The following is a 21,587-nucleotide window of genomic DNA, read 5'->3' as shown; positions in this document are numbered from 1 at the left end:
TGCCACGCCCCCCGGCCAAAGCTCCGTCCCCACCCCAGACCACGCCCCAATTGGAGCAATGTGCCCTCCGCAGACCCCGCCCAGAGCCCCGCCCCTCCACAGGTCCCCGCCCCTTCCCCGCTCTCCCCGCCGCTGCCAGGCCACGCCCCCACATCAGACCACGCCCAACGAGTACCCAAACCCGCCAATCAGGCCCCGCCCCCGCCCGCCCCGCCCTCAGCCGAGACCACGCCTTCTGGCCTCGGCGCAGGCGTCGTTCTCAACGCCCCGCCCCCGGCCCCGCCCCTCCATAGTCCCCGCCCCTTTCACCGCCCTCCGCCGGGACTGCAGTTCCCATCATGCCGCGCGCGCGGAAGGGGCGTGGCCGCGGCGCCGCTTCCGTGCTGGCGGCGAGACCGAGGAGCGGCAAGATGGCGGCGGCGGCGGTGCTGGAGCTGCAGCGCGCGCAGTCCCTGCTCTCCACCGACCGCGAGGCCTCCATCGGCATCCTGCACTCCATCGGTGAGCGCCGGCCCGCCGCCCGCGCCGCCCGCGTCCCGCCGCCACCCGCGTCGCGTAGAGCCCCCCGCCCCCCCCCCTGCTGGCTCCCCCGGCGCGCCCGGCGGGAACGCGGCCTGGGCCCGGCTCCGAGGCGCTTCACCGCGCCGGGACGGCACCGGCGGCGGCCCCCGCGCGTGGGGGCACGGCTGGCAGGAGCTGTCGGTGCGGGGCGGAGCAGGGGCCGCGGTTCGGGAGCCCGGCGTGGGGCCGGTGCCCGGTGCGTGTCCGCGGAGCCGCTCAGAGCAGTCCCGGAGCCGGCTCGGCCGCTCCTCCCCGTCCGGCTGGAATGGAGCTGCCGGCCCGAGATCTCCGATCGGCACGTGCGGGGCCCTGGCGGTGCCGGTACCGGCGGGGTGTCGCGGCTGTTGGCTCGGGCCGGTTCGCGGCGTGTTTGGGGTGCGGTGTCACGGCCCGGTCCGGCCGTGCCCGAGGCCGGGACCGCTCCCTCGGCGCTGCCATTCCGCCGGTGCTGACTCGCCTTCCCAGCGCTGCTCGCACGGAGCCGGGGGAGCTTTCCCGGGTGCCGCGGCCGAGCTCCGCTCCTCGCTGGAGAACTTCCCTCAGGGTTCGCTTCTCCGTGTCCCAGCCGGGTGCCGGTCCCGGCACGGGCCCCTTTGGGCTGCGGTGCCAGGGAGGTCTCGGTGCTCCGAGGACGTTTGGAGGTGGTGTGGGCATCCCGCCTGCTCTGGGGGTCGAGGCTGGGGCGTGCGGCCCTCGAAACTGGTGTTTGAACCAGAAGTTCTTGATTGTTGTGCTGCGTTGTGACCTCTGCTGTGATGCTGTGACCTGCTGTCACCCTGCTGTGTCGGGCAAAGTTTTCCGAGTGTCCCTGTCAGACCTTGGAGGTGTTGTCAGGGCTTTCAGGCTTGTTTGTCCCTCAGTGTTTTTCTGGCTGTTCAGTAGGAGCTGCAGCTCTCAGCGGGTCAGGCTCAGTCAGGACTCACAGGTCCTGGTGTGGGTTGGGAGGATCAGGAGTGGCCCAGACAATGTTGCTGTGATGCTTTTCTCCTTTAGAGCAAAGTTCCCTCACTTTTGGTAGGGAATTATAGGGGATGAGAGCCACAGTTTCAGTTCCCTAGAGCCGGGATTTTGGCTCTGTTTATGTGGAAGTTGGAGGAGCTCCCTGCACTGGGGGTGGTGGCAGGGAAGGAAGGGCACTGTGTGGTGGATGACTCGAATGGAATTGATGCTGTGCACACTCAGGTGGTGCTGCTGCCTGTCATTTGTCCCTTTATCTGCCTCAGAGCAGAATCACTTCCTGGGGCAGAGGGTGATGGCACTGCCAGGACTGATGGCAGCGGGTGTGACACCAGAGTGGGGAGGGATGTACCCACCTCACTTTGCTGGTGTTGTGCTGTATTTTGTCCACGGGATTTCAGCTTAGTACACAAAGCAGCAACATCAACAATCTCAGAGTGGAGTATCCAACCCCAGAAATGCCTTTAAATTTCTCTTACGTGGTTCTGTGGTGCTGTTTGGAAGTGACACTTACACAGCTGCAGAAGCTGAGATTGTTCATACCTGGAGCTGGAGTGAGCAGCAGGGTCTGTGGGCTGGTAAAGCCCCTGTAGAGCACAGACAAAGCACTGCAAACTTCCTTGCACTGGATTTAAACTTCCCAGACCTCTTGGGCCAGGCTGAACTCCCTGGTGCCTGTTGGAGCAGGTCCTACTTTGGGTACCTCTCCAGGAGCTGAGCAGCAGTTGATGATTTTCCACCTGAAGCACCACTAAAGGCAACTTCCCTGCTCTTTTTCTTCCCAGTGAAACGTGATGTCCAGGAAAACGATGAGGAAGCGGTGCAAGTCAAAGAGCAGAGCATCCTGGAGCTGGGGTCACTGCTGGCCAAGACTGGGCAGGCAGAAGGTGAGCCTGAAATCAGGAACTGAGGTAACAGGCAGGAGATCCTGCAGCCAATGGGCCTGGTCTCCTTACTTAGTGGGGTAGCTGGAAAAACAGCTTTTGGCAGGAAATGTTCTCTCAGAGACGAGACAGAAACTATAAACCAAATAAAGAACATAAATATTAATTTGGTGTTGCTTGGCCCAGTGTTCCAAACAATGCACAGTTCAGTCTGTGGCCCTTTGATGTGGGGCTGTTTCGTTATGAGTGACTAAAGTTCTGCTAAGTTGTTATGTTTGAGATGAGATGTTTCCTGGTTGGTTTCAAATGGGAAAGTTTGTTCTATAAAATACTTCCTCACCAGCAGCTCCCCTCACAATCAATTGATTTATCTGCTGGACCATTACATCAGCAGCCCCTACCCAGCTCTGCATGGGACAGTCCCTCTATTGTGAGTGTGTGAGGGGACAGGGATGGAGTCAGGTTCTGTGTTCAGTGATGATTTTGAGTCTGTTCCTGTCTCCTGTTTCCTGGAGAGCTCAAGGTTGGTTGTTTTGCACTCAGCATTTTACAGCTGTGCTGCTCCTTTCCCTTGGAGCATTTCAGGACACTCTCTGTACCAGAGTGTTCTGTGGTTGGGTTTGCAGCCCTGGGCAGTGGAAAATGTTTGCTTGCAAGTCTGGCAGGGGGTGGGGAAAGCACCCAGCAGAAGGTTCAATCACAGTGGAAGTGTTGGGACACCAACAGGCCTAACTTTGGAGTAGCTCATGGAAAGCTGTGGAAGGCTCCAGGTCACAGTTTGTATTTATTGTGAAATGTTCCTTGGTGTCCCACTGGGCTTAGGAAACTCCTGTTGGGCTGGGCCTTTTCACTGCTCTGCTCACACCACACATGCTGGAATGAGCATTCCAGCCCCTGATCCCACTGTGGATTGCAGCTGGACAGGGCTGGGGACAGTGGATGACTGGCTCTGAGAGAGTGCTGGAAACAAAGGTGCTGTTCTTGTCACCTCCCTTAGGTGTGCACCTCTGATTCCTGCTGGGGGTTGCTTTTATGGTCCCTGGGGAAAAACAAACCCTTCCAGCACAGGATTCACCTGCTCCTGCAGGACAGAGGAAGCTGCTGTGCAAGTACCCTGTTGCTGGCTGAAGTCAATGTGGGTGTCTGTGCTGTGCCAGTGCCCTTTGCACCCTGGTGTTTGCTCACCAGAGGTCACCAAACATGGCTGGGCCCTGCAGCAGGGAAGATGTGTGTGTTTGGGTAAAAAGGGGGAAATCAGAGTCTCTTCGGGTCAGTGTAGATGTGCTGCTGTGGTGCTTTTGGCATCCTCACCTCTGCAGAGCTTGGGGCAGTTTTGAGTTTAGGCTGAAGTTTGGCACAAGGATAAAGAGCTCCAGGGTTTTCCCAGAGGGTGGGCATTGATAGATTTATTTTCTTTCAAGGGGAAGGCTGAGGAATTGAAAATAATACTGTTAACTGGGCTGTAATACTGTTAACTCAGTGTTGTGAGGGGGCAAACAGAGAATGTATTTGTGGTCTATTAAAAGTACCACTGAACTGCAGAGTGTGTTCTGGAGGGAAGAAAATGGACTTAGTGCCATTCAGAATCCAAGTGTGTGTGTATGTGCAGCTCAGAGGGAGGTCAGCAGGATTTGGAGGTGTTTTCTGGAGTTGTGGAACTGGGGGATGAAGGAAAGGGTGTTGTTGGAGCTGTGGGAAGGGCTCTGTCCCTTCTCCTCCTGTCAGCTTTCCGGGTAAGAGTGACAAGTCAGGGGCAAGCAGCACCATGACCGGCTACAGCTGTTCTCAGAGACCCCAGTGCTGGGCTGACACTGGGATTTCATCCTGTGGCTTTCACTGCACAGCATTTGGTTTTAGCCAGTGGAACTTCTTGGACAGGTTTGAGGGGTTCCAGTGCCCAAAGAGGCGGTGGCTGCTCTCTCCCTAGAAGTGGATATTGAGCAGGAATTGTTCCCTGGCAGGGTGGGCAGGCCCTGGCACAGGGTGCCCAGAACAGCTGGGGCTGCCCCTGGATCCCTGGCAGTGCCCAAGGCCAGGCTGGACATTGGGGCTGGAGCAGCCTGGGACAGTGGGAGGTGTCCCTGCCATGGCTGGGGTGGCACTGGATCAGCTTTAAGTTCCCTTCCAACCCAAAGTATTCTGTGATTCTGTGACTCTGCTGAACTGCAGCCTTTGTTTACAAAAATAACAATAATACAAGTGATCCCTTTCAATCCTTAATCTTTATCAAGCAGATAAACTTGTAGATTGATTACTTTTCTTTATAACCATTCCAGTTTTTTATAGCATTTCACAGGACTATAGGGTTGGAATAACTTGGATCGGGAATTTGGATAGGTGGAGTGTTAGCTGTTGGAAACACTTCCCTGAGGATGAGCTGTAGGCTTCATTTTCCAGAGCTGCTGCTCATCACTCCTGCAGAGCTGTCAATCCCACCCCTTTACCAGGCATTGCATTTTCTTTAGAAAAATAAAATCCTAAAAATAGTTGGTGGTTACGTTGGTAGGAGAGAGAAATTTCTGTGGGAACTTTGAGCCTGCATGGCTGAATGTGGAGTTTGCAGAATTCACAGCTGCATTCCAGCTGTTGACTTGGGATCTGCTTTCTGGGGAGTTCTGGGGCAGCTCTGGAGCACATCAGTGGGATGATAAACAGTGCAGTGTGTTCCACTGGAGTTTTCCTTCTTTGTTCTGAAGTTCCTGTGGGAAAGAGTGTGTTGGGCATTGATTCCGTTGGTCCTGAGGAGGTGGTGGAGTGCAGGGAGGCACAGGAGGAGGGTTCCTGGTAGTGCTTGAGAGCTGATGGACCTTGGAGAGCCTCAGTAAGACAGATCCAGAGCCCACCTTTCCCAGCTGCCACCGAGATGCTGCAGAGGAGCTCTGTGCAGAACTGATGTGTTGGATTGTCTGTGGTTGGTTGTTTGCTGTGTTTGAGACTGAAGCCTTTGCCTTGGATTAAAGTGATTAGGATTTGCATCCAGGAGTTATACTGAAGATTAAATGGACCCCAGAACAGCTTGGTGTGGGAAAAGTCATGGAGCAGCACATTCCTTGTGGAGTAAAGACTGCCAGCCTGCAGGTTGCAATCTGGGGTGTTAAAGTACCTGCACCTTAAGTGTAGAAAAAGCTGCGTGTTTATGCTCTGGCAGAGAAAAAACCAAACTTTTATGGAAGCAGGTGTGGCAGTCAGAGCATCCTGTGGTGTTCTTGTATTGAGTCCAGATGGTTTGCTGGGGTCAGGATCTCCTGCACCACAATTTGAGAAATAAAGCTGAGGATCACAATGGAGATAAGTTCTCTTTGTTCTAAATTTGTACTTCGAGATGTTTGGAAACCTTCCAGTGCCTTAACAGGCTCCAGGAGCTGGAGAGGGCAGGGTTAGGTGGGATATTGGGAAGGAATTCCTCTGAAGGAACTCCCTGTGAGAGTGGTGAGGTCCTGGCACAGGGTGTCCAGAGCAGCTGGGGCTGCCCCTGGATCCCTGGCAGTGCCCAAGGCCGGGTTGGACAGGGCTTGGAGCAGCCTGGGACAGTGGGAGGTGTCCCTGCCCATGGTGAGGGTGGAGCTGGGTAGGCTTGAAGGTCCCTCCCAACCCAAACCATTCTGGAATTCTCTGATCACTATAAGTGATTGGGAAAAAGTGAGTTCCACGTGTTAAGAGTGTGATAAATGAGGTGTGTCAGGCTTGATCAAACTTAAAGTTAATAGGTTAAAAAAAGTCAAAAATATGAAGAATCATTTTTAGATATTAATGAGATGCTGTCATAACAATTAGCATTAGCATTCTTTAGCATTACTGCTAAATGAAATACAGAAGAGCCCTTGTTTACATTTGTTTTTATTGGAATCCTTCCAAACTGAAATTCTCGTGATACTCCTCCATATACTAATTGAAATAAAATTAGACTAATCTCTTATTTTAGTTTTGATTTAGTACCAGTTTACTGTAGAAGATTTCTGAATTAGTCATTACCAGCTTTGTTTTGATTTTTCTTTCCTGTGGAATCTTGTAAACACAGTAGTGTGAGATCCACCTGATATTTGGGTGAGACTTGGAAATCTGGGGCAGAGAGCTGTGATTTCAGTGTGCAGCCCTGGTGCTGATGAGTCAGCACTGAACCCTGCCCCTCTGCAGGATCATCTTCCCAAACTGGGAGCAGCCCTGGCTGGGACCTCCCCAAAACCACGTGCTGTTTGTTGTAGGAGACTTTTCACTTGTGTTCTGCAGTTCCTCCACGTCCAGCATTCCTGAGTGGCTCTGAGTGCTGGAGCTACTGTGCTGTGACTGCCACATTCCTCTGCTCCCTGGGAATGACACTTCAGTGTTTCTCCATTAAAAAAAGGCATTTCCTTTTTCCACCTCTTATAAAGACAGGTTTTATAACTGTGAATTAATGAGGAGACTTGGAAGCAGAAATGTAGTTAAGTGAGGTCAGAGCTGATCAGGTAGAGGTGGAGTTGGAATGTTAAGGAATATGATTTTTCAGTTGTGGAGCAAAAGGTGGATCCAACATCCTGGGCTTGGCTAGGTGGGGCAGATTAAAGCATGAAACTGTGAGTTAATACAAACACACCTAAATTATAAACTCCATCCCTCACTTTATAGAAAAATCTCAAAGCATTTACTATATCCTTACATTTTCAAGCATGCCTGAGGCAGTGGCAGCTGGGGAGCTGCAGTGACAGGCAGTGCTGTGGTGAGGCTGGAGCCCCCAGTCCCCTGTGCAGTCCCTGTTTGCTTCAGGGCTGCCCTGCAGGTGACATTTGTTGCTCTGTTCTGTGGATGACACTGAAAAACCACCCGGGAAATGTTTGGTGTGACAGTTCCTGCCTGTACATGTGATGTGTGGCTGCTCCAGCTCGGTGCAGCTCTTGGCTGGGGGGTTGTGTTTCACGTTGTGGGGATTTTGCAGAGCTGGGAGGACTCCTGAAGTACGTCCGGCCCTTCTTGAACTCCATCAGCAAAGCCAAGGCCGCGCGCCTGGTCCGGTCCCTGCTCGACCTCTTCCTGGACATGGAGGCAGCCACAGGACAGGAGGTGAGGCTGCAGTTCCAGCACCAGGCTGTTCCTCAAAAGCCTGCAACACCATTATCTGACCTAGTTTGCTTCTCACTGAAGAATTATTCATGTCAGGAAGCAGACTTTTAATGCATTTGTATGTATTTTATAAATGAAACATTAGATAATTGAATTCATAACCATGTTTTTCTGCAAACCTCTCCCTGCTGCAGGTTAGGAGCGACTCCCACCATAGGCATTTGTCTTAGATTCATGTTGCTTCCTTAAGTTGTGCCAGGGAAGGCTTAGATTGGATATTAGGGAAAATTCCTGTACTGAATGGGTTGTCCAGCCTGGGACACAGGTGCCCAGGGAAGTGGTGGAGTCCACATCCCTGGAAGGATTTAAAAGCCATGTGGATGTAGCACTTGGGGATGTGGGCCAGTGGTGGTCTTGGCAGTGCTGGGGGAATGGTTGGACTCAAAGATCTTAAGAGGGCTTTTCCAACCTCACTGACTGTAGGTGCAGTATTGGGAGTATTTTGTAGTGTGATCAGTGTTGGGAATGTGTTTCCAGGGAGCTTGGAGTGGGAGTGGTGGGGGTGCTGTGGGAAGATCTGGAAGAGCCACTGCTTGGGGGCTGTCCAGGAGCTGGTCAGGATTGCACATGGACACACCTGTGATGGGTGTTTTACTGCACAGAGACACAAAAATTACTCCTGAAGCAGGGGTGGAAAGGGTTTTGCAGCTACCAGGTGTGAATTGGTTCAGTGGATGAGCTCCCCCACCAGAAAATCCAAGACAGTCTGAGATAGTGCCCAGTTAGAGTTCACTCCATTCTCATCAGCTCAATAAGATACAGTTGTTTTAGGTTTTTTTCCCCAATTGTTTTTTTTTTTTCTTTGGGAGTGGGATAAGGACAGGAGCACCTTGGGAGTGCCCTACAGGGGGTTGTGCTGGCACAGGAAGGGTCTGAGCAGCAGGTTAGGGACAAAACCCACATGAAACCTGCATTCAAGGACTGGCAGACTGCAGGCTGGAGAGGTTCTTCCATGCTGGGGGGCAGGTGACATTCTCATTAGCCAAATTAGCACAAAATTAGGCACATTAGAGCTGTCATCCTCTAGTGGCAGGTAAGCCAGCCAATGTCCCTTGTTTGCTGTTCAGTCCTTGTGGCTTGTGGATAATGAAAGGTGACAGAATGTTTTCCCCCTCTTTCTTTAGCAAACAAGGTCAGGGGAAATGGGGTGGGTTGTGCAGGTGAGAAGGGAGAACTCCTAAAAATGTCAGGAGGAAGTGAGTAGCTACAGGCTTTTTTCAAGGTAATTTGGTGTAATGGACAATACTCGGATGCAGTTGCAAAGGAGGAACAGGTTGGAGTAATGGTGATGGAAATAATAAAAAGTCAGTCCAAATAGTCACTTTAGACATATTCTGGAGCCAAACCCAAAACCTTAAGGTAGATGACATCAACCTTTGAGGTCCTTGATGCAGCAATCTCAAATCCTTTCAGAAATGTTCTGAGGATTGTCTGCTTCCTCAGAGTAGCTCACATCCAGAATGCTCCCAGGAGCCCAGTAAAGCAGTGAAATTGGAGATTTTTTCAGCTCCTAATGCTCCAGCTATCACCCTGTAATAAATTGAAGCTTCATAATGGCTTTTCATAAAATGTTCACATTTAATAAGCAGTGAGAAGGATCTGACAAGGCCTGCAGTGTTGAGCTGCAATCCAGAGGTTTTGGGAAGAGGCATTCCTGAGCCTGGCACCACAGGATGACTTACTGTGCATTATTGGTCAGATAAAATACAATAATATCTAATTGAGATGGAGCAGTTCTGCTTTATCCATCAAGGGAGTCTCAGCCTGAGTATGGGAATATTCTGAGTTTCTTTGCTGTGCTTTGAAATGATGGATGAGGCCCCCAAAGCAGAGCCCAGCACCTCTGCTGCTCTATACAGATTACAGTATCTATCTAGGCCCTAAAACACATGAAATTTATTTTTCTTTATTGAAAATACACCATGACCATGGGTTTAAACTCTGGGAAAGCATTAGTGCCTACGCCAAATGCCTTCATTTGACACCTCTGGTGTCGTTGGGAGGCATTTGGGGTGGGCACTGACAAAGAAAATGTCTAGAATTGACTGATTTCTTTCTGCTCCCTTTAAGGTTGACTTGTGTTTAGAGTGTATTGAATGGGCCAAATCAGAGAAGAGGACTTTCCTGCGCCAGGCTCTGGAGGTAGGTCCCAGATCCCAAACATGTGGAGCATGTCACATTTAATACCTGTAAAAGTAGAGCACTTGTGTGCTGTTCAGATCTTTCTATGTGTCAGGGGACGACATTAATTGCACTGAAATTCTCCTTAAAAGTGCAGGGTTTTACTCCTTGTGCATTAGGCCTTGCACAACTGCACCACACAATGTGACAAATACTGATTAATGTAGTGAAATCTGTGCAGAGAAGAATACAAAGCTTCATTTTACAAAACAAATCTGTTCTGGCTTTCCTCACAGCAGTTCCTTTTCTGTTCTCCAGGCGAGGCTGGTCTCTCTCTACTTCGACACCAAGAGGTACCAAGAAGCTCTGCAGCTAGGTGAGGCTCCCACTAGGTGGTGGTAAATCTTTACTGTTAATTTGCTTCTGACAATGAAATCCATTGCCTGTTTTGTGTTCCTTGAGAAGCTTTGCAGGATTTGGGTCTCTTAATTTCTCAGTGCTGATCCAGTTCTGCCACCTTTTGCTGTAGCTGGGTGATAACAGTTCTTAGAGGTGTCTTTGTTCTTGTTGTTTCACCATCCTTAGCCACCTCACCTGGGCCTAAGGCCAGTTTGGATGGGGTTTGGAACAACCTGGGAGGTATCCCTGCTCATTTGAGAGTGGAATGAGATGAGCTTTAATGCCCCTTCCAAACCAAACCACTCTGGGATTCTGTGACTTGCTTGTTGCAGATAATTTTGGGAGCTGTATCCAGCTGAAGGCCACAGGTTTGGCTCGTGTTGGAGCATGCTGGAATACTCTGCTGTGGCCACAGAAACTGAAGGGAGAAAGCAGCTTTTTTCCAGTTTGCTCAAACATAGCCAGGAGTAAAACCTGGAAATGGCAAAACCTCTGTGGGTGTCATTAGCCAAAGTCTTATGGAGGCTTTAAGAATTTGCCCCTGCACCACCTAAGGGATGGTAATGAAGCAGTGAACTCCTGCTCTGCCCCAAAGCAGAGTAAAGCAGAACCTCTTTCAGCTCCCCTGGTGCTTTTAAAATGCTCATTTTGCAAATGCCTGCAGTGCTGTAAGTGAGGCTTAAGCTGTCAGTGAGGTTTAAGCTGTGAGGTTTAAACACACATGTGTCTGGGGGGTGTTTGCACAGCCTGTTCTGCCATGCTCAGGGACATGGACTACATGGACACAGCCTGAACTGCTCACCTGGGACCCAGAACTTCTTAACCTGTGTGGTGGCATGAGCCTGTGTCGTGTCCAGTCACCTGGCTGATGTGTATCTCATCAGAATGTTGAGGTCATGGAATTCCATATGGAATTAGAACTAGTTTGCATAGGGATAGGTAATGAACTCAGGTTTAAACTGATCAGAGACCACACTCCAAAGCTGTGCTTAATTTAATCCCTTGGCTGGTGGTGGGACAGCTTGGGGACTTGGGAAGTACCTCTAGAGCAGGCTCTGATGCTCTGTCAGGGTGTCAGTGTTGTGCACAGCACTCCTGTGTGGCTGAGGAGGTGTCTGTGTCCATGGCTGTGGGGAGTAGGTGCAAGCAGAGTCTCTCAGGGATGATTCCAGGGAGAATCCATTTGTTTCTGCCCAGATCTGCAGTTTCAGGTCTGGTTATCACCTCCTGAGCACAGCAAAGGAGGAGGAGGTTTTTATCTCTGCTTACCCCAAGTTACCTCTTCAGTGGGGGAAAGAAGAGGACAAGTTTCCTTTAGGACTGGCTCATTCTGTCCTCACAAGGCCGTGCTGTGGCAGCTTGTCTTGGCATTTCTTAGGCTTTCCCTTCCTGCCTCCCCTGTACATACCCTGTGTTAAAATCGTTCCTTCCTCATCCCATGTTCTTAGGAGTTTCTTGAGAATGCTCTGTGATGCAGAGGGGGCAGTTCTGCTGGAGCTCCCTGTGGGAGAGGGAAATCACCTGGGAACAGGTGCCAGAGTGACCATCCCAACTGCCCAGCCCCTCCAGGACACTGCTGCCCACACCCCTCCTCTGACACAGAACTGCTTCATCCTCTTGCTGTGGACTGGCACTGTCCCACCATTATTCCCTGTCCCTTGCTTTTTCTTGGAAGAACAGGTTGTGTGAGCCTCGTGTCCCTCCCTCAAAGCCCTGACTGCTGGGGGAGGACAGGTGGCCCCTGGAGAGATTTGGTTTGTGTGGATGCTGATGCAGAGCAGGTCACAGTTTTGTCCTTGCCCTCTGCCAGGCTCCCAGCTGCTTCGGGAGTTGAAGAAGATGGATGACAAGGCACTGCTGGTGGAAGTGCAGCTTTTAGAGAGCAAGACTTACCATGCCCTGAGCAATCTGCCAAAAGCAAGAGCAGCCTTAACCTCGGCGCGTACCACGGCCAATGCCATCTACTGTCCCCCCAAGCTGCAGGCAGCGCTGGACATGCAGTCAGGTGAGGCCTCTGGGACAAGAAGAACGCCCAGCACTTGTCCTGACACATCAGCCATCTGATATTTGTTGTTTTCTGAGGGAATTATGGAAAGTGGTGCTTGGTGGGGCCTCAGGATACCAGCAGTTCTGCCTCAGTGGCAGTGGTATCAGCTGCAATGACATTGTTCCTGACACTGGTGTTTTCAGCCCATTTTTGAAAGCTGCCAGTGGTGGAGGGTCCAGAAGCTCCCCAGGCACTGCAGTTCCAGCCTCACACTGTGTTCCTGACCCAGTTTGTAGGCACTTACCTGAAGTGCCCTGAACTTGTATGTCTAAAAATGTCCTTGTAAGAGAGGCTGTGGGTTTTCTTCTGATGGAGATGAGGCAAGGGGGGCACAGGAGGAAACGATTCCCTTCACTGAAGTCACAGATAAAGCACTGAACAGCCAAATTGTTCTGTCCTCTCCCAGTCATGCTCAGAATTAACTTGTTTGTGCCTCTCCCAGGTATTATCCACGCAGCAGAAGAGAAGGACTGGAAAACAGCCTATTCATATTTTTACGAGGCGTTTGAGGGCAATGATTCAATTGACAACCCCAAAGCCATCACTGCTCTGAAATACATGTTGCTGTGCAAAATCATGCTCAACAGGTAGGTGGCAGATGGTTCTGGGAAGAACACTTCCTGCATTTCCAGGGAAGGGCTTTTTGTTTATGGGACTCTGAACTAATGGGCTCAAGCAGTGTGTTTATCACCTGATCAGTGCTCCTGATGTGATGCTATTTGGGTTGTAGTACTTTGCCATCAGTTGGGGATTTTTGAGGTGCTCTGGGGTTTAAGCTGACCATGTTCCTGTATAAAAGCTCTGCTCCCTTCCCTCTGTCTGCAGCCCAGAAGATGTGCAAGCATTAGTGAGTGGGAAGCTTGCTCTGCGGTATGCAGGAAGACAGGTATAGAAACTTAACCCTTTCCATCTTCCTCTTACCCTTCTCAATGCTGGCTTTGTCAAGCACTTTGCTCTTCTCATAACAAAATACCCATCACTCCTGAGTGTCCTGAACAAGATCCAGAACTGATTAAATTACCACAAGTCATTGCCAGAAGTCAGTTGTCTTCAAAGGGGTTTACAGTGATTTTCACAACCAGAGAATTTGGGCTGCTCGCTTCATTTTCCCTGTTTTTCTCCTTCCTGCTTTTCATCAGCTACAAACTGCCTGATGCCATCAGGTCCTCATGTCCCTGCTCTCACCAGCTGCTTCAGTGTTTAAATCTGAGTTGCTGTTTTTACTTCACTGTAGCCAGTGCTGGGAATCCATTCCTGGCAGTGCAGCTGAGCAGGTGGAGACCTGGATGGTGTGAGGTGGGAGCCAGGCAGTCAGGGAGGTGTTAAAACATGTGAACGTGCCAGGCTGGGAATGCTGCCCCCAAACTAAATCCAAGGATACTTGTAGAGGGTGCAGGACCACACTCCAGGTGTGCTGGGCCAGGCTGGGATCCTGCTGCCCTCAGGGGCTCAGCCTGGGATTTGCTGTGACGCAGGAGCTGCTGCTCCCCTGCCCACAGGGGATTGGGAATTAGCAGAGCTCAGTGAGTAAACACGCGTGGAACGGTCTGACGTGGGGATATCCCTCCTGGATCAGGAAGGGCAGCCCCAATCCTACTCATCCCTTTGCCCTGCATGGCACTGGAGGCTTCTCTCCAGAGCAGGGGACCCTTGCTGTTCCCACACTGTGCTCCTGAGCCAGCCCTAACCAGCAATTCCTGCAGCCACTGGGGAGCAGGGAGAGAGCAGCCCTGGGGGAAATCCTGGAACATTCTGACTTGGAAAGGACCACAAGGATGGAGTCCAGTTCTTGGCTCTGCATGGGACAGGCCCAAAAGAGAGGGCAGCAGAAACCTGGGCGTCGTGCACCAGAGGCACCGGGCTGTCCTTGTTCTGTCCCCTGCCACTCAGGCTCTGTTCTGCTGTTCCCTGCTGGGATTACCACTGTTGGGTGTAAGTGTGCTTGTTTGGGGATGAAGCTTTTGCTTCATTTCAGCAGTTCTGGGGTAGAGAAGACTCATCCCTGAAGCTGTCCATGGTGGGGTGTCCATAGGAGCTGCTGCCCTGCCCCTGTCATTCAGCAGAGAAGTGGCTGTGCTGAAGGGGAGAGACTCAGCTGGAGGCCCTTCATTAAGCAAGTGCCAAAATGTGCACTTCCCTTAAAAACAGCATCAGACTGGCTCCCAGCCTGCAGCTGGTGCTGTCAGACCTGGGTGCTTTGTCCCTCTGGAGATGTTTCAGGTCATGTCCTGCAGCTGCCTGACTTGTTCTCCCCTCAGCAGCTGCTCTCCCTCTGCCTGTGGCAGTGACAAGGAACATTCCTGGTTTGCTGCTTAAGCACGTTCCCAGGCTACTGCACAGTTGGCATATCCACCCTGAGAGGAGAACCCAGGAAAAAATAACCTCCTTTGGTTCTGTTTCCTCACAGACAGAAGCACTAAAATGCGTGGCACAGGCCAGCAAGAACCGGTCGCTGGCAGATTTTGAAAAGGTGAGTCAGGGACACAGAAGATGGGGCCTGGCTGGGCAAAATCCACTCAGAAATGCCTGGTTTGGAAAGTTGTAGGAGCTGTTGCATCCCACAGCAGGAAACCATGGAAACATTGATAGAAAGCAACAGTGCATCAAGAAATACCCCCCAACAATCAACCAGTTACATTTTCAGTGCGTGGGGGTAAACTTGCTTGAACCCAGTTTTTTCCCTTTTTATCTTTCTTGGTTTTTTTTGAGAGAAAACTCAGAAGCAGTTTTTCTTTAGGTGCTGTTCACTGGGATGTGTATCTTCCTAAACTTTTTCCTGGTTTCAGCAGGAATGCTGCAGAGCACAGGGAGAGAATTCCCATTTGAGGATTGAATCCTGTTGTGCTCTGCTGCCTGTGAACAGAGAGTGGGGCTCGCTGGGCTCCTGCAGAGTGAAGATAAAAGATGTTGGAAAGGCTGCTGGGCTGTCATGACCTGGCTTTTAGCTAAATTAGGGATTGGATTAGCCATGGTACTTGGCTGGGCAGGGAGGGGATCTCATCCTCAGAGGACCTTGAGAAGCTGTTGCTACTGGAATTATTTCCTCCTGCTGTGTCCCCACAGGCTCTGACAGATTACAAGGTGGAGCTCAGGGACGACCCCATCATAAACACTCACCTGGCCAAGCTCTATGATAACTTATTGGAACAGAACCTGATCAGAGTCATCGAACCCTTCTCCAGAGTACAGGTAAATGTTTCCAGCAGCACCTGGACAGGCTGGTCTCTGTCCCTGTTGCTGGGACTGAGGGGATTGTTCCCATATGGAACACTTTGTACTCTGAGCTGCTCAGCACTTTCAGAGCTCGGGGTTCATCATGTTAAAATTATGAGGAGGCTGAGGGGACCTTTGGAAAATCACATTCCAGAGTCACCTGTTCTTCTCATGCTCCCGGCAAGGTGACTGGCTTTTAACCCTGAAGGTGACAGCATTTGGCTTTGAAGGCCTCTGATTGGGCAAGGCTGTGCCATAGTCTTGGAGAGGAAATATTTTACCTTTCAGAGTGAAATGGCTTTAGGGATCCAGTTCATCTTAGTTAAAATCAGATGTGAAACCTGAAAGACCTGAAGCTGAGGCGTGGAGAAAGCCACTGGAGATTTTTAGGCCAGAGCATTTCCAGGCCCTTGAGCAGTTCCATGGAAGAGCCCCAAACCTCTGTGTTGTGTGTCCAAGTGCAGCTAAAGATTTACCTAAATGTTGGTCTTTCTTATAGATTGAACACATATCCAGCCTCATCAAGCTCTCAAAGGTAAGAACCTCACCAGAAATCAATGCCATGTGTTCAGAGGGCAGAGGAGTTGGGGTTAAATGGCATTGGTCACTGAGAACTGAACATGAAGGATGACAGATGAGATCCATAGCATTCCAGGCAAATCTCACCCTTGGGAACTAAACTCTGACACAGGCAGCTCCTGGGAGGCATCGAGGTTTCCTGTGCTCCAGACTTCGCTGTGCTGTCCCCTTCCCTCCCATGGGTTTTACTCCCTGTCTTGGCTCTTGCTTTTTATTTGAGGCAGATTTTCCTCTGCTTTGTTGTGACCAGCTCAGTCTTCCCCTGTGCCCTGTGTTTAATCCCCTGAGTGTTCCCAGGGGAACCTTACTTAGTCCCTCAGGATCCAGCTAATCACCCTGCAGTGTCATTAAGGATGTGTCTCTGTCACACTGACTATGCAGTAACTGCTTACAGATAATCCCAGACAGATTCAGTTTTAGGAAAATCTGCTGTAATCCCAGCCAATTGCACCCCAGAGTGATGTTGTCTTGTACTGGCATTTAGGCCAGAGGTTGGGAAGTGAGCTGAGCTCAGCCTTTGTGGTCACAGAATCACTGAATCATTCAGGTTGAAAAAGGCCTCTGAGATCACTGAGTCCAAATATTCCCCCAGCACTGCTAAAACCTAAGTGCCACATCCACACATTTATTAAATCTGGGGATTTCACCTCTGCCCTGGGCTGGACAATCTTTTTCATGAAGAAATTTTCCCTAATATCCAACCTAAACCTCCCCTGGCACACAGTCTGTCCCAGACTAGCTCGTGATGTTTAACACATCGTTAATATTCAGAGTAAAAGCTGCTCTGTGTCCCCTCTGCCCAGAGAGGAGCTGCCTCCTGTGGGCCTTCCTGGTGCTGGGCAGGAGCTCAGCTGGGTCCTGCATGGATTAAATAAAACTTGGACAACTCTTGTCTAAATCCTTGCTGAACTGAGTTAGAAAGTTCCAGAACCCCCACAGGTAAAGCCTGTGTGAAGTGACACATATGGTGTCACATGTGGGACAAGAGACATCCTGGTGCTCCCTCATTAGCAGCTGCTCCCCGATTTCCTGAGGCATCTCAAGCTGGTGGTGGTGTCCAAGCCACGTTCAGGGAGGAGGAGCTGCTGGTGAGCAGTGCTCCTGTCCCAGCAGGGCTGTCAAGAGTGCAGCAGTAAAATTCATGTATTTTTATGTGTTCTGGGAGACTTCTAATTTTTCTGCTTCAATTCCAGGCTGAGGTAGAAAGGAAACTGTCACAGATGATCTTGGACAAGAAGTTTCATGGTGAGTCTCTGCATCCCTCAGCTCTGACTGCCCCGTGTTTGCACGAGCTGTGGCTGGCATCCCCTTCCTCCTCTGAGCCTGGGGGTCCTGCTGAGGCAGCAGATGTGCAGGTGCCAGCCAGGAATGTTCCTGCTGCTGTATCACAGGTCAGGAAGGCTCTTCCTGCTGCTCCATCCACCTTCCTTAGCCCAAGGGTTAATTTCAGAAGTGCTGTTGGGTCCCTCTTGCTGTGACAGTATCCAGGGACAGTGTGGGACCCCCAGGTGGGCTGTCTGGCCAGGCTGGGCTCTCCCTCTTGGAGCTGACCAGAGGTGTGGTCACCTTTCCCAGCTGTTTGTGTCCAGAGCGTTCTGTGGGGACACCCCATGGCCCAGTGGGGTGCTGTGGCTTGGCTGGGCCCACAGCAAACTGCTGCCCCAAAAACCTCTCAAGGATCCAGCTGTGCTCTTGGTTCTGTTGTCCCTGGATGTGGCTGAGCCAGGGGAATGCCTGGGATCAGCACGTTGGGCACAGAGTGCTGCAGGGGGACAGAGCCCCCCTGGCACCTGGGCACAGCTGCAGGATGAACCAGCTGTGCTGAGCCATCCTTGTGGGCACAGGGCCTGAGGAGGGGGGGAGATGGGAGGGAATGGGCAGGAATTCTCATCTCCTGAATGGCTTCTCAGCCTGTTCTCTGGGATGTATTTTTTTCTGGGAATGCTAAAGCAGTCCTGACCAAAATCAGCCAGTCCAGCCCAACACGTGAGCCCTTCCCAAACCCTGCACAGCTGATTGGGTGTTTCTGGGGTAGATCCCTAAATTCCTGCTGTCTGGAAGCCGTGATCCATCGAGCATCCCAGTGCTTAACAGCAGCTTGTGCCCACAGGAATCCTTGACCAGGGCGAGGGTGTCCTGATCATCTTCGACGAACCTCCCGTAGACAAAACTTATGAGGCAGCCCTCGAGACGATTCAGAACATGAGCAAAGTAGTGGATTCGCTCTACAACAAAGCCAAGAAGTTGACATAGGTGAGTGGGGCCGCAGAGCTCTGGAGTCGCTGCCAGGCCCTGCCGTGCTCCGTGTCCCTGAGCCTCATTCCCTCTCCTGTCGAGTGACGTGGCTCTGTTTTCTCTTTACAGAGTTGAATTTGCTAGCTGTCATTTGGAGAGTGTGTGTGACAGGAGAGTGAAACCTTTGGGAAAATGTTAGGAGACTTTTTTTTTTCTTCTTTGTTCTACTTTTCGCTCGGAAAGTTTTTAAACTTCCTCATCCGGTGCATCTTGTATTCCAGACGATGCGTGTTCCAGTTTCCATGTAATCTTTACTGGCCGAACTTTGTATCTGGGGGGGGAATATTGTTTAAACAAAGAGGGTATTCTAAATAAAAGGAAAAAGGCTTACACTACCTAAACATGTGCTTTCCACTTCCTGAGGGACGGCAGAGTTCAGCAGGGACAGCGTTTTTGTTACCAGTAGGTGCCCAAAACCAATTTGTTTCATCTCCTCCACCCTGAAATCGGAGACGTGCTGGCGGTGTCTGAGCAGCCAACTCGATTCCATTTGTACTGAACCAGACAAACCCAAAATGTACAGACTGCTGGTTTCTTTTCCATCCTCAAGGCCTCCGACCCCCTCGAAAGCAGCTCCGCGATGATTTTCCTGCGGCCGCTCTCGGCGAAGGGGACGGCGCAGGTTTCCCTGGAGCCTGACTTGCATGCTCTTGTTTGCAGATAGACTTAGATTTTCAATGTTTCCTCCCTCCCCACCTGCGCTGGTAGGAGGAGCAGGTGAGCGGCGGAGCCGACTCCAGCTGTGCCTCTGCTGCAGCAGCGCTGAGCTCTGGTTCCCCACGCGAGGTGGGACAGCCTGGCCCTCTGGAACAGCCCAGTGGGAGCTTCCTCCTCGGTCCCAAAGTCCTGGGGGCGGAGCACGGTGTATTCCAGCATGTTCCATTTTCTGGTGAGGTTTCCAGTAAGTTTTAACGCCATTTGGGCAGTGTAAGCTTCCGCATCTCTGTCCTGCTCATTTTTATTTTTCCTTTCCCCTCTGTCTCTATTTCCCTCTCCACATTTTCTTACAAAATTTATATTTTGTAAAAGGATTCTGTTTTATCAGGAAATATTTTGCCTTCATGCTGACTCTTAGACTGGCTGATTTTCCCCCCTTTCTGTTCACATTTTGACCTCTCCGACCTTTTATTTTATTTTATTATTCTTAATTTCCATCTCCAGTCAGTCGCTGTTTGGGTTTTTGGCACCATCAATATCAAATGTACAAACGGTTCTTGCTAACCAACACCAGGTATATCTGATGTTCAGATGAGTTCCAATAAAGAATTTTTTTTTCAAAAACCTCTGTCTCCTGTCTTCAGCTGCCAGGGCAGATCCTGGGCTGGGTGCAGTGCAAACTTCTCCCTTTGCTTAAGGACAGGTGGGATCATCCCCTCACCAAAGCATTTTTGGGATGATATTTTGGAGACACCAAATGTGGATGCTTGAGGCAGCATCACAAAAGATTTATGGATTGTGATGTGTTCCTGGCACAACAGGTTCTAGTGCTACTGAATGTGTAAAAATAATTACTAGCACTATTATTATGGTGAAAAACAGATTAAATGTGGCCTCTCACCCCTCCAGCCTTTCCTCGTCGTGCCCTTATGCTGTGTTGGAGTCTCACACTGCACAGGCCTGAAAGGCTGGGGAGGAGAAGGTTTAGAGTATCATTGATACAATAACTTGAATTTTAACCTCTGAAACTCCTGAGACACCAGATGGTGCAGGGAAGCAACCTGCCCTCAGAGGCAGGAAAATAGGAAGGGTTTCACTCTTACACCTCAGGCAGCAGGGAAGTGCAATTCTAGTTTTAATAGTTCTTTTTTTTTTATCTCTAATTCCTGAGATACTTCCCCAAACATCTCTGTCCAGTTCCCTGTGATGCCCCTGAAGTGATATTTTCCCCAGGGATGTGTCATTTGGATGGGATTTGCTGAATTAGATGCTAGTTGTGAGTGAATGAAGAGAAATTCATTCATGGAAGCAGAGCTGGAGCTGGGACAGGCTGAGGCAGGGGCTGGGGTGGAGATGGACGTGGAGACACAGAATCCTGGGAGAGCTTGGGTTGGATGGGATTTAAAACACCACCCAGTGCCACCCCTGCCATGGCAGGGACACCTCCCACTGTCCCAGGCTGCTCCAGCCCCAATGTCCAGCCTGGCCTTGGGCACTGCCAGGGATCCAGGGGCAGCCCCAGCTGCTCTGGGCACCCTGCAAAGAGTCCTGACCAGCCCCGAGAAGCAGCTCCCACAGAGGACTGAATGTGCTCTGAAGGACAGGCAGGTTTTTGGGACAGGTCTGTCCTCATGGGAGATTTTGGTGGTTTTTGGAGATTTCCCTGCAGTGGGAGTGGGATTGGCAGCCGCAGGTCCGAGGCAGGGTATAAATGATTATAAATGGACTTGGGTCATTAGAGCAGGGCCGGGACGTGCCCGACCTTTCCTGGCTGCTGCCGGGAGCAGCTCCTGGGCCACAGGGACCCCCCGAGGGCGGCTCCGGTCTGGGCTGGGCCCGGCAGCTCCGGTGGCGGCGGAGCGGCCTCTGAGTGGCGCTGCAGGACACGGAGAGCCCGGCGGGGCCGGTGCTGCCCGGTGCCTCCGGTCCAGCGGGAATGGGATCCCGGTCCCAGCGGGAATGGCATCCTGGTCTCAGTGGGAATGGGATCCCGGTCCCAGCGGGAATGGGATGCCGGTCCCAGTGGGAATGGGATCCTGGTCTCAGTGGGAATGGGATGCCGGTCCCAGTGGGAATGGGATCCCGGTCCCAGTGAGAATGGGATCCTGGTCCCAGTGGGAATGGGATGCCGGTTCCAGTGAGAATGGGATGCCGGTTCCAGTGAGAATAAGATCACAGTCCGGGCGAGAGGCGCTGGGCTTGGCGGGGGCTCCAAGAAGAACCACGGTACCCGGGGGGTACGGGGGCTGCAGGCGCATTCCCCAAAACCCGGCCCGGCCTCAGAACGTTGCACCGGGAATTTCATTGCCCCGGTACCTTCGGGGCGAGTGGTGGCCCCCGACCCGGAGCTGGGGAGGCACAGACGGGCGAAGGGCGGCCGGAGCCGGTGCGGGGTTCCGAGTGCGAATCCGGGGTGCGGCTCCGGGATGCCGGGTGGAGAAGGGTCTTAAATCTTAATTTTGGGATTTTAAAATAAATTATTTTCATTGCGTTTTATTCCTTTCCCCTCCGTGTCGCACCCGGCCCCTGCCCGGGGCTCGGTGGCACCGCGGGGGCAGCGCCCGGGGGCGGGGCAGGGGGCGGGGCCTGCAGTGCTGGGGGCGGGGCTAAAGCAGCTCAGGGTCAGGAGGGGGCCGGCCGAGGGCGGGCGGGGGCGGGGCCTGTGCCGCTGGGGGCGTGGCCGTGACCATCCGCGGTCACTGAGGGGGCGTGGCCCCGGCTGGCGCGGCGGGCGCACGTGGCGGCGCGGGGCGGGGCGGCGGGGGCGGCGGGCGCGC

At 51.9% G+C, this 21,587-nt stretch overlaps 1 protein-coding gene across 1 annotated transcript; it reads left to right on the top strand.

The window, feature by feature from the left end:
- The first annotated feature begins 362 nt into the window (after positions 1 to 362).
- On the top strand, positions 363 to 18,494 carry PSMD11 (proteasome 26S subunit, non-ATPase 11). The gene is made up of 14 exons (XM_005532620.3): positions 363 to 501; positions 2,304 to 2,405; positions 7,315 to 7,439; positions 9,570 to 9,641; positions 9,939 to 9,996; positions 11,830 to 12,024; positions 12,509 to 12,653; positions 12,892 to 12,952; positions 14,474 to 14,536; positions 15,130 to 15,255; positions 15,779 to 15,814; positions 17,052 to 17,103; positions 17,969 to 18,111; positions 18,223 to 18,494. The coding sequence occupies exons 1-13, from the start codon at positions 411 to 413 to the stop codon at positions 18,109 to 18,111; spliced, it is 1,269 nt and encodes a 422-aa protein (XP_005532677.1). The 5' UTR covers positions 363 to 410; the 3' UTR covers positions 18,223 to 18,494.
- Positions 18,495 to 21,587: the final 3,093 nt, after the last annotated feature.

The sequence above is a fragment of the Pseudopodoces humilis genome, chromosome 29 (genome assembly GCF_049639895.1).
Source record: "Pseudopodoces humilis isolate 2021_Gansu_Grassland_sample_001 chromosome 29, ASM4963989v1, whole genome shotgun sequence".
Taxonomy (NCBI): Eukaryota; Metazoa; Chordata; class Aves; order Passeriformes; family Paridae; genus Pseudopodoces; species Pseudopodoces humilis.
The sequence above is the reverse complement of the archived record's forward strand: the minus strand, read 5'-3'. Positions and strand labels throughout refer to the sequence as shown.